At 43.8% G+C, this 13104-nt stretch overlaps 1 protein-coding gene across 1 annotated transcript in view; it reads left to right on the top strand.

Moving 5' to 3' along the window:
• The window catches only part of NPEPPS (aminopeptidase puromycin sensitive), a 94581-nt gene extending 92766 nt beyond the window's left edge, over positions 1–1815 (top strand). Inside the window, exon 23 of the mRNA XM_078065642.1 lies at positions 177–1815. Coding sequence (XP_077921768.1) covers positions 177–329 — 153 coding nt within the window. The 3' untranslated portion in view covers positions 330–1815. The remainder of the gene's footprint in view (positions 1–176) is intronic.
• Positions 1816–13104: the final 11289 nt, after the last annotated feature.

Raw genomic sequence — 13104 nt, 5'->3', positions numbered from 1 at the left:
GCAAGTCCAAGAAGCTGCTTGTTTTCTTTTAGCCTGGGAGTGGTAATGGTAAAATTTTCATGATTGAAGCTTTTGAATCCTTTACAGAACAGTGGGTATTTTTTCATGACCTGTGATATTAGTACCTTCTTACTATTGCTAGTAATGATCCTACATTCTGGGTTGTTTTATACCAGGCTTTCTTCGAGAGTCATCCGGCTCCTTCAGCTGAGCGCACCATCCAGCAGTGTTGTGAAAATATCCTGCTGAATGCTGCTTGGCTAAAGCGAGATGCTGAGAACATTCACCAGTACCTCCTTCAGCGGAAAGCCTCACCACCTACAGCGTGAGCCCTGAGCACAGCCCCGCTGCGGTCCTGCCGCTTGGCTGCTGGGGGCATAAGGTGGGGCCACCGAACAGCTGATTCACATGCCAAGAATTTGGAGTCTTCTTTCAAACCAGTGGGGTTGGACAATGAATGTAGTTAACTGGTTCCTGCTCACACTCCAGAATTAAATTCTATTGAAAAAGGAAAATCAGCAATTCAGCAAAAAAATAAAAATAAAAATAAAAAATAAAAAGTAAAAATGTAAATATGATAGTAATAAAATAGAGCATAACGAAACTGTGAAACTTCCTGAAGCCTTGTCAGTGGTTAAAAGTATTTAACACTCTCCTGTTAATGACAGATGTTCTGTTTTTATAACCTACCAAAAGGAAACTAGAGGCTTCTGGGTGAAGAAGATTTTTTGTGACGGTGACGTAGGTTCTGCAAGCAGCCTACAAGCCAAGGGTAGTGCCCATTGCTGGGAATGGTTAAACGTGAGAGGCTGATAGCTGGTATAACATAGAGTCTGTGCATAATTCCAAGTGTTTTTTGGTTTTGTTGGGTTTGTTGGGTTTTTGGTTTTTGGGGTTTTTTGGGTTTTTTTTGTTTTTGTTTTTTTGTTTTTGTTTTTGTTTTTTGGCATGGGGACTGATCGGGAAGATATATTTTCCGCATAACTCAATCTGAACCAAGGATTATAATTTTCCTCCATGCCTTCCCTTCTGTGTGACCACCCGGCCAAAAGGAAAAAAAAAAAAGATAAAAAAAAAAAAAACCAAACCTCTCCTGGTCTGGGTTTATTCTTCCTCTTAGTTCCACCCCAACCTCCACCCCCGGTGTCCTTCTTAGAGGTCAAGAAATAATAAGGAAACATCTTTTATAGCCACATTAAATAAGAGAAACTGATATACATTATTTTTTCTTTCTTTTTTAAGATAACTTTTAAGAGCCCTGAGATGCATATAGGTGAGACATAGAAATGAAAGGGTTTTCAGCCAGGCCGTCCTGAAGGAGTTACTCTGCTAAAAAACAAACAAAATGGTCGTAGTTGTCCGACAGGCCAACGGTTAAACCTCTTCATGGCAGTATCAACACTGGCTTCTCCCGGTTCACCGTGGACGTAGAAGTCAGTGGCCACCGCCGCAGGGGCCGAGTATTAGCGGTGACTGGATAGAACAGCAAAGACCATAAGCCTGTGTGTGCCACTCTTTGCTTTAACAGTGTATCCTACTAACAAGCCTCACCTACCTGACCCAGTGAATTTTAACTCTACACCTCATTGCTTTCCTCTGCCCCTACCTTTTTTCCTTTTTTTTCCTTTCTTATTTTTCCTTTTTAAAAATATTTGTTTTGTGTTATTAACAGGAATTTCATATTTGGTGTGGCTTAACTATATTTCAGAAGGTCATCAGATTGTGAGACTGCTTCCTTGAAACATTTTTGTGCTATTGTTTTAAAAAAATAATAATTAAAAAACAGTTGGCGTTAATAAAAATGTCAATGTGAAATTGATGTCCTGATTTCTTTTATTCTCTTTCATAAGAAACTATAAACTTTCCTGTCATTCACTAGGATTATAAGAAGTTTTACGACCAGAGGATTTTTTGAGTCTAAGAAAATCCAATTTCTTTTTTTCTTTTTCTTTTTTTTTTTTTTTAAAGATTTTATTTATTTATTTGACAGAGAGAGAGATAGCGAGAGCAGGAACACAAGCAGGGGGAGTGGGAGAGGGAGAAGCAGGCTTCCCGCCAAACAGGGAGCCCGATGTGGGACTCGATCCCAGGACCCTGGGATCATGACCTGAGCCGAAGGCAGACGCTTAACGACTGAGCCACCCAGGCGCCCTAAGAAAATCCAATTTCTGAATTCCTTAATGAGTAATACCTAAACAGAAAAATCCTAAGATTCTTTCTAAATTCGTTCTGGATGCTCAGATCTCTTAGAGATCCTTAGAGTTAGCATTCGGGAGTTAACTTGAGACTTACCAGTTCCCGTTTATCGAGGCTTTCCTGTCCAGGGGCCACACTCATGGCTGAGCTAGAGGCCATCTAGGCATGTGCTTAAGGCATCAGCAAAGCAGGGACACTAGAAAGTCTGAGAAAAGAAATCCTCTTTTAATAATAAGAGCTCAAGGGGCCCCTGGCTGGCTCAGTCAGTAGATTGTGTGACTCTTGATCTCTGGGTTGTGAGTTCAAGCCCCATGTTGGGTGTGGAGCCTACTTAAAATTAAAAAAACCAGAAGTTTATAATTAAAAGTTCTAGAAAGAAGGTACTTCAGTTTCAGCATACATGCAAGTTTTGTGTTTAATAGTTTAGTAGTTTGAATTTTGCTGGGGCAGAAGTGGTGCAGGAGATCTGCGTCCCCTTCAGAGCTGCTCTCCATCCTGTTCTGTGCCCCCAGAGGGGTTGGCCCGTATGGACTGCATTAACAGGCTCCTTTGCCCTCTGACTTCAGGCTGTGTTGATCCAATTAGTAATACCTTCAAGATCAAAAGGCATGAGGAAAGGATGATGAGGGTATTCATTCCCCAGGCTTCCTCATCCCCAGGTCACAGGGATCGTCTATGTTGCTCTACCAAAGACCATGACTCCTCCAATTAAGCAGCCCTCTCGAGCTTCTAGCTCCTTCACTTTGCCCCTTCAAACCTAGGAATAAAACTATTCCCCTACTAGCTCTGGATTACTCCATTATTCCTTGTCGGTTCCCCTGAACTTTGCCCATGTCTTTGTAAATAGTTCCCTTATTAAACCTTCTTCAAGTTACCCAGTTCAAGTGTGTTCTCTGTTTTCTACTAATATCTTGACTGATTCTGGCACTGGAGTCCTGATGATTTGGGTCTCTAAAGGTCTTAATTCAGCCTTTTCGGTGTCAGATGTTTTACTTTATTGTTTGTCTTCCAAGTAGCTCTCTATCAGGTAATATATTCATTTTACAGGTGAGAAAGCAGGCTCAAAAAAATTAGGTAAAGTAGTTATACAACAAATAACTTAGAACCAATGGTCAGCCCAAGCTCACCGGTCTCTAAATCCTGTGTTCTTGCTAATTGTCATGTCTCCACAATTAGAAGATCATGCAGTCAGACTGGATCTAGCCAACAGTTTTAAATATATTGAATGATTTTCCTTTAACCCTAAGACTTCTTGGTTAAAGCTTTTAGTAGAGATCAGAAAGTTGGAAAAGAAGAGAAATGTGGGGCACCTGGCTGGTTCAGTCAGTAGAGCATGTGACTCTTGATCTCAGGGTCTTGAGTTCAAGCTCCTCATAGAGCTTGCTTTAAAAAAAAAAAAAATTATTTTCAAAAAAAAAGGGGATGAATGGGTTAATACTTCCTATAGAGAATTTTATATTATTTTTTATTAATGGGAAACAATAAAGCTTTTGGAATACTACATGGTGGTGGGTGAATTCTTAAACTTCCAGTTTCTAAGGATGGGTTTCAGGATGCAAGGAACCCCTTGAAATTATTTGTAAAGAATGTATCTCTGTAGTGTGCAATTTAGAGGGTATGAGAGGAGTTCTGTAGCTTTAAAAGAGTTCTTTCAGTTCTATTACCCAAACAGGTCCTAGAATGTTATCAGAAAGACTTGGAGCCACATCTGTAGGGTTAGTGATTCTTTTTCTTACCAGGGCAGGAAAAAAAAAAAAAGCTTCTGATCATCTATTTATAGCATTGAATCTATACTTACAGACAGCCTCAGTTTTGATTGAATAATCAATTACTTGGTGAGAAATGAACCTCCTCTTACTACACATTGGTTTTAGGGTCTCAGCATTGTTGTTTAATTTTTTTATAAGACTGTCTTCTCTTTTGTGGTAGTATAAAAACTCACCCAAGATGGACCGTGCCTTCTTGTACCGCCCCCGGTCGACACAGACTGGCCAAGGTGTTTGGTTTCAAACACAAGCGTAAGTGATAGGAGACCCCGGTGTTAATAAACATGAGGCCAAACAGCTGCTTTCCCTCAGAAACCACATCAGAGCATTGGCGGTTCCATCAGCACATGCGATGGAAAACGTGATCGGTGGCAGGGCCAAAGGAAGGAGAGCGGGCGCGGTTGTTAGTGCCACTTGTAAAAAGGTCTGGTTGCCCCTGCAGTTCTGTTGCTGGCGTTTGGCGGCTGTAGCTTTCGCCATTGAACTTCTGGTTCCAATACTGGGCTAGAATTAGCAACAGAGGAGAAACATAGCTTACTATTAATCTACGCTTTCTCAGGGAAATTGCCAGCCGCTGACAGCAGGCATGCTGCCCACCAATTAAGATGACTACCAGGAAGAAAAAAATTAAATCTTGTCATAGTTTGACTGACCATACCAGTCTGGTCCTCTGAGACACCTGCCTCCCCCTCCACCCCCAACCAAATTTAACCTTTGTCACCTATTTGACAAATTGTGCAGGTATATTACATTATACTGCAATTTCAGCCCACTCTATTAGGGGGCTGATTATCTACTTTGTATTATATATGCTAATCTTACGGATATTCTCTTCCTAGTGTTCTCTCTACTATTTAGACTTCTAAGGAAGTTAAGAAAACTAAATATTGAATGGCTAATGATTCAATAGAAGTCTCAAGAACACAGAATGCAAGATAATGAAGGCGAGATGGAGAAACAGTTTATCAGAAAAAGTACAAGACATTTAAAATAGTTGACATGAATGAGGATGGATGAGATGATTGTTGCTTTCTTAAGATTTTTTTTTTTAAGATTTCATTTAGTGATTTGAGATAGAGGGAGAAGGAGAAGCTCCCTGGGGCACGATCCCAGGACCCTGGGATCATGACCTGAGCTGAAGGCAGATGCTTAACCAACTGAGCCAACCAGGCGCCCCGTAAGACTTATTTTAGAGACAGAGAAAGCATGAGTGGGAGGGGCAGAGGGAGAAGGAGAGAGTTTCTCAAGCAGACTCCATGCTGAGGGCAGAGCCTGATGCACCTTGAATTTCAGGACCCTGAGATGAGGTCCTGAGTCAAAACAAAGAGTTGGATGCTTAACCGACTGAGCCACCCAGGTGCCCCAACTATTGCTTTCTTAATAGGTCAGTTCCCTCCTCTAGGAATAGAGCACTTGAAAGTCAGGGGAATGTAAAGGGGTATGGTAGGATGAAGTTAATGCTGTGGCCTTTAAGAGTATAAAGAAGTACCTTCTCTTACTTTGTTCTTTTTCTTTTTTCCTACCCCCTTCACCACCACCCTTTGGGGCTTCTGGCAACCACCAATCTGTTCTCTGTATCAATGAGCTTGGTTTTTTGTTTTTATTTTTTTAAGATTTCACATGTAAGAGAAATCACTCAGTATTTGTCTTTCTCAATCTGGCTTATTTCACTTAGCATAATGCCCTTAAGTTCCATCCATGTTGTTGCAAATGGCAAGATTTCATTCTTTTTTATGGCTGAGTAATATTCTAGTGTGTGTGTGTGTGTGTCTGTGTGTGTGTGTGTGTGTGTGTGTGTGCATGCTACAGTTTCCTTATTCATCCATCCATTGATGGACACAGGTTGTTTCCATATCTTGGTTATTGTAAATAATGCTGCAGTGAACATGGATGGGGTGCATATATCTTTTTGAGTTAGTATTTTCATTTTCTTCAGACAAATACCCAAAAGGGGAATTGCTAGATCGTATGGTAGTTTTATTTCTAATTTTTTAAAGAACCTCCATACTGTTTTCCATAGTGGCTATGCCAATTTACATTCCCACCAGTAGTGCACAAGGGTTCAATTTTCTCCACATCCTCACTAACACTTATTTCTTGTCTTTTTGATACTAGCCATCCTGACAGGTATAAAATGAAAGCTAATTGTGGTTTTGATATGTATTTCACTGATGATTAATGATGTTGAACATCATTTCATGCACCTGTTGGTCATCTGCATATCTTTGAAAAAATGTCTATTCAGATCTTATGTCCATTTTTAATTGGATTATTTGTGAAGTGTTTTTTGCTATTCAGTTGTATGAGTTCTTTATATATTTTGGATATTAGCCCCTTATAAATACATGATTTGCAAATATTTTCTCCCATTCCGTAAAGTTTGCCTTTTTGTTTTGTTGGTTTCCTTTGCTGTATAGAAGCTTTTTAAAATGATGTAGTCTCACTTATTTATTTTTGCTTTTATTGCTTTTGCTTTTGGTGTCAGGTTAAAAAAACATTGCCAGGACCTATGCTAACTATGTTTTCTTCTAGGAGTTTTATGGTTTCAGGTGTTCTATTCAAGTCTTTAATCCACCTTGAGTTAATCTTGGTGTATGGTGAAAGATAGTGGTCAAGTTTCATTCTTTTGCATGTGGCTTACCATTTTCCCAACACGGTTTATTGAACAGACTGTCCTTTCCCTGTTGTATATTCTTAACTCCCGTGTCATAAATTAGTTGACCATATATAAATGTGTTTTTTTCTGGGCTCTCTATCTTGTTTCATTGATCTGTGTGTCTGTTTTAATGCCAATACCATATTGTTTTAATTATCATAGCTTTGTAATATAGTTTGAAATCAGGGAGTATGATGCCTCCAGCTTTCTTCTTTCTCAAGATTGCTTTGGCCATTCAGGGTTTCTCACCTCATTCCTCGAACAGTAATAGAATATACGGATGATCTCTATAGACAACAACACAGTACATGACTTATGTAAGACAACATGGCTACCAAATCTGGTCTGCTCTCCCTGCCCCTGCTGCCACTCTTCCCAGAAGATGGAAGGTTCTAGAGCTGTGTGTCCAAGTACAGTAGCCTCTAACCATATGTAGCTATTTAAGTTTAAATTCAAATAAATTAAAAACTAAGTTCCACATTTCAAGTGTTCCATTAGCCACATACAGCTAGTGGCCACTATATTGGACAATACCAGATACACATCATATTCCATCACTGAAGAAAGTTCTGTTGGACCACCCGGTTCTACATCAAGTGTATGCAAGTGTATTTTTTGTTTATGGTAGAAAATAGTTACCTAATGTAGGTTCTTCTTTACCAGCCTCATTTTAACATTGCTCTTCGTCTAAGAACATTGTATCACTAACCCCTATTGACTTAAAATTTTATTTCTGTTTACAAATGTAATACAGGGGAGCCTGGGTGGCTCAGTTGGTCAAGAGTCTGCCTTCGGCTCAGGTCATGATTCCAGGGTCCTGGGATTGAGCCCTGTGTTGGGCCTGCCTGCTCAGCGGGGAGTCTGCTCCTCTGTCTCCCTCTGCCCCTCCCCCCACTCATTCCCTTCCTCTCTCTCTCAAATGAATACATAAAAATCTTTTTATTTTGTTTTATTTTTTTTTAAAGATTTTATTTATTTGAGACAGAGAGAATGAGAGAGAGAGAGAGCACACGAGAGGGGGGAGGGTCAGAGGGAGAAGCAGGCTCCCCGCCGAGCAGGGAGCCCGATGCGGGACTCGACCAGGGACTCCAGGATCATGACCTGAGCCGAAGGCAGTCGCTTAACCAACTGAGCCACCCAGGCACCCGAATACATAAAAATCTTTAAAAAATATTAAGAATTAGGGGCTCCTGGGTGGCTCAGTGTTAAGCGTCTGCCTTCGGCTCAGGTCATGATCCCAGGGTCCTGGGATCGAACCCTGCATTGGGCTCCCTGCTCGGCGGGAGGCCTGCTTCTCCCTCTCCCACTCTCTCTGCTTGTGTTCCCTTTCGCTGTGTCTCTCTCTGTCAAATAAATAAAATCTTTAAAAAAAAAAAAAGTATCAAGTCTTAAAAAAAATTAAAAAATTAAAAAATATATGGGGCACCTGGGTGGGTCAGTCGGTTAAGCGTCTACCTTCGGCTCAGGTCATGATCCCAGGGTCCTGGGATCGAGCCCCGCATCGGGCTCTCTGCTCAGCAGAGTCTGCTTCTCCCTCTGCCTCCTGCTTGTGCTCTCTCTCTCTCTCTGTGTCAAATAAATAAATAAAATCTTTAAAAAAATACAAATGTAATACATACTCATTTTTTAAATTTTGAAGGGAAAAAACAAGTGACTATCTCTTATAAACCTGCCTCCCAAAGACAATCCTGATTACAGATGAGTTTGGGAAATATTCCTCCAGCTATGTTTTCACACTCTAGTTTATGCATTTAATTCTTTTTAGTAATCAAGATGGGTTATGCCCCTTTTGCTTGCTCCTCTTTGTAGCAGATGCCACGCACTTTCAGTCTTCGCCTCAGGAAGCTAAGTGTGCTAGGCTCTGACCTGTGACCCCTGATGTCATGCTCTCAGTTGAGGAGTTGAGAACAAATAAACAGTTGGCAAACGCACACCTTGAGAAGCATTTCTTCCTTGTTTAGATGCGCTGATTCACGCGTGTTCTCCAGCCTGACCGCCTGACGTGAAACGCCCGTTCTGTGGGGCGCGCACATTTGAGGAATGCGGCTTTAAGCTCCGCGCTCCATTAGTTCAAGTGGTTCATGTAATGAATTCACTCAGTGCTCTTTCCTCACCGGAGATGCGAACGGCCCTGTATCTGGAACCCCCTACACCGCCGCCTGCGTGTTTAGTTACAGATTGGGTGGTTATATCGCCATGACCCGGACTTCGGAAGTGCTGCGGTGATGGATGTCACAAAGACTTTGGGGAGGACAGGCAGCTGGCTTGGGGGGCGGGGAAGGAAAAGAAGAAAAAAGTGCCCTTTCTCGCAGATTGCAGCCGGCAGGGACTTCAGCTCGCTGCAGTTGTTGAGACGAGGCCACAGGTTCGTCCCAAGGGCCCGGCTTACCTGCCGGACACCTGCCGCGGGAGCCCCACCTGCTCAGCAGGGAGTCTGCTTCTCCCTCCCCCTCTGTCGCTCCCCCTGCTTGTGCTCGCTCGCTCTGTCAAATGAATAAATACAATCTTAGAAAAAAAAAGAAAAGATGGGGCTCCTGGGTGGCTCAGTTGTTAAGCGTCTGCCTTCGGCTCAGGTCATGGTCCCAGGGTCCTGGGATCGAGCCCCACATCGGGCTCCCTGCTCCGCGGGAAGCCTGCTTCTCCCTCTCCCACTCCCCCTGCTTGTGTTCCCTCTCTCGCTGTATCTCTCTCTGTCAAATAAATAAAATCTTTAAAAAAAGAAAGAAAGAAAGAGAAATAATGAATGAGTACTTCTAAGTGTGATGAGTCTTTGGAATAGGAAGGGCAGGGTGGTAGAAGAGGCCATTACTGGGGAATCTGATGTCGCCTGGATGTTCAGGAAAGGCTCCCATGAAGAAATGATGTTAAACCGAGGCCTGGAAGATGAGTAGTTGCTAGCCAGGCAAAGAGGAAAGGGAAAACTGTTCTAGGCAGAAGAAATAGCATGTATGATGGGCCTGTGGCCGAAAAGAACCCGACCTATTTAAGGAACCAAAGGAAATCCAGAATAGAGGGAACAAAGAGAACTCTTGGAAAAGTGGTGGAAGAGAAATCTGGAGAGGCAGGCCACGGCCAGACGAGGGAGGGACTCAGGCCACATTAAAGATTCCACACTGGGGCACCTGGCTGGCTCTGTTGGTAGAATGTGCAGCTCTTGATCTCGGAGTCGTGAGTTCGAGCCCCAAGTTGGGCATACAGATTACTTTAAAAAAAAAAAGAAAGAAAGAAAGAGGGCACCTGGGTGGCTCAGTCGTTAAGCGTCCGCCTTCGGCTCAGGTCATGGTCCCAGGGTCCTGGGATCGAGCCCCGCATCGGGCTCCCTGCTCCGCGGGAAACCTGCTTCTCCCTCTCCCACTCCCCCTGCTTGGGTTCCCTCTCGCTGTGTCTCTCTCTGTCAAATAAATAAATAAAATCTTTAAAAAAAAAAAAAAGAAAGAAAAAAGATTCTATACTTTAGGTAAAGGACAACAGGAAACCATGAGTTTCTGCATCTGTGCAACGAGAATAATAATACTCCTAGAGTCCCCAGGGAACAAAATTAGAAGAATACAAGTGAAAGGTCTTTAGCACTTTAGGAAAACTACTGATATAATATCATTAGTGGTAATACTATGCTGGGCTGCCTTCTTAAGTAATAGAAGTAATAGCTCAAATCCCCTTCTTTTTTTTTTTTTTTTTTTTTTTAAAGATTTTATTTATTTATTTGACAGAGAGAGAGATAGCAAGAGCAGGAACACAACCAGGGGGAGTGGGAGAGGGAGAAGCAGGCTTCCCGCCGAACAGGGAGCCCGATGTGGGACTCGATCCCAGGACCCTGGGATCATGACCTGAGCTGAAGGCAGACGCTTAACGACTGAGCCACCCAGGCGCCCTCAAATCCCCTTCTAAGTGGGAATAGGAAATAGTCCATAAAACCCTGACTTACTCAAGGGAACTGATGGAAAGGTCAGAAGTTCATTTCAGTCGAAATTTCCAGCATGGGGTTCCTGAAGCCCAGGGATGAGCTCAGTTGTTTGGAGCAGGATCACACCATTTATGGCCATGTGTGTTTCCCAACTCCATCCCAGCTCCCCAGCACCACTTCCGGAAAAGATCAGCATGCTGCCTCCTCAAACCTACCAGAGCAGAACCACTCGGACACCCTTTCCTCTTGATTTCTTCCAGTCAGATCCTGTGCCCAGCATCTCCTTAAGTCAGCTTTTGTAGAAACTGCCATCGTTCAAAAACATGACACTCCTCTGAGCTGTTCATGGCAAAATAATGATCCCACTTAGCACCTGCATTACATTTTAGGAAAATTTCAACACCTTTCCAAATCTGTGACATTTTATTCCTACCATGCTTCTGCGAAGTAGGTACAACAAAACCTCGGGACGGATGCAAAACCTGGGGTTCGCCTCTCCAATGTGACCAGCACTGATATACTACCATGGAGGACTTAATGGTTCATTCTGGGCCATTTCCTCTCTGCCTGAAATGTATTAACTATTAGGCAGGTACAGAAGGGGACATATTAACGATTACCCCAGTGCCGAAGGACAGAGCTTCCGCAGGTGACAGGCCCCATCACCACAACCCGCTTCCCAGTTCTGGTTGAACAAACCAGACACAATTCTTCCCCGGAGGTAACTGACTACCATAAATGCTCCACAGTACTACACACCAGAGGCTGCAAACTTGTTTTTTCCCTTTGACCGACATAATGCTTTTTAAATATTTCTGAAAATGTAAATGCCAGTTTTTAAAAATCACAACATTTGGGGCGCCTGGGTGGCTCAGTTGCTTAAGCATCTGCCTTCGGCCCAGGTCGTGGTCCCGGGGTCCTGGGATCGAGCCCCGCATCAGGCTCCCTGCTCCGCGGGAAGCCTGCTTCTCCCTCTCCCTCTGCTGCCCCCCTGCTTGCGCTCTCTCTCTGTCAAATAAATAAAAAATCTTAAAAAAAAAAAAAAAAAAGATTTAAAAAAAAAATTTCTGAAAATGTAAATGCCAGTTTTTAAAAATCACAACATTTGGGGCGCCTGGGTGGCTCAGTTGGTTGGGCGTCTGCCTTCGGCTCAGGTCATGATCTCAAGGTCCTGGGATGAGCCCTGCGTGGGGCTCCCTGCTCCGCAGGGAGTCTGTCCCTCTCTCTTTGCTACCCCCCCCACCCCGCATGCTCTCGCTCTCTCTCTCTCAAATAAATAAAATCTTTAAAAATAAATAAATATCACAACATTTTACATAAAAATCCAGATTTCCACCCAGTCGCCCCTCCATCTTATCTTGAATAATGAGAAGATCTGGCAAATTGTCAGGGGCTGAGTACTGACTTATGACCAGCCTATTCTACCACAGTCCCCAGTCTGCCTCCATCCTTCATGAAGAGGGAGTGACAGGCCCAGAACATCTGAATTTGTGTACCCGCTCCCATATGGACCAAGTATTATGAGTATCATATCCCTCCTTTGTGACCCTTTCATATGTAAAGAGTAAAGTGCTGCGGTGCTGGGTGCACTCTTTACATATGAAAGAACCTTTGGCCACTGCAGTCCATCTCTGATGGATCTTAGGTTAGTTAGTTGCAGCTACTTCCGGAGGGTAAGGATAAAAGCTTTAATTTATTCCATCACAGACAGGTTAATCTATTGGCTCCCTTTTTCCATTCTGGCTCCTCCATTCGTTCCTTCCTTCCTTCCTTCATTCATTCATTTAAGATTCAGAACTTTTTTTTTTTTTTTTTTGGTAATACTTATGAAGGTAGTAGGGCAGTGTCCTCAAATCATTTTTGGGTGGAGAATTTTTTAAAAATAAAATGCATTGCTGGGAGCCCCCGCGGCCGCTGGAGGAGGCAGGCGGTCACGGCCCTCTGCACCCAGGTCGCTACCTGACCCACCAGCAGAAGGTGCCGCCGCTGGAGCCACCTGGAGTCGGATTGTGTCCACAGGGACAAATACCGGGACTTGGCTTGTTCGAGGAGAGCCCGGCGTGACGAACAGAAGAATGAAAAGGATATGGTGAAGGCCAGCCAACTGCTGAGGGAGGCGGAGGAAGAATTCTGGCGCAGTCGGCATCCTCAGCCACACACCTTCCCCGAGTCTCCAGGAGGGACCTCCTCGGAGAGAGCGAGTGTTACGAGGTTCCTGAGCGGTGCTTAGGGGACCGGCAGCCCTCGGAGAAGGCGCGGTGTCCCGACTACTCTGCCGAGAGAGGGCAGTGGAAGAAGCTGCGGAGGGAAAGCTGGGAGCGGGAGGTGAGGCGGCCGCAGGAGGAAAGGGCGCTCGGTGGTCCCAACCCTGCGGCTGTGCCCCCCCGCCCGGAGGGAAGGGGATTTGCGGCACCTGCGGGGGCACACTGGGCCCCGGGCCATGTGCACAGAGGGGAGGACACCTCAGCAGTCAGCCACGCTGGCAAGGGAAATCAGATACACAACGAATACACACTTGCCCTAATAAAAATCACTCAGCTTGGGAAGGATTAATTAATTACTTAATTAGTTAATTAAATAAC

Source organism: Halichoerus grypus, chromosome 2 (genome assembly GCF_964656455.1).
Source record: "Halichoerus grypus chromosome 2, mHalGry1.hap1.1, whole genome shotgun sequence".
NCBI lineage: Eukaryota > Metazoa > Chordata > Mammalia > Carnivora > Phocidae > Halichoerus > Halichoerus grypus.
This window is presented reverse-complemented; position numbering and strand designations above follow the sequence as displayed.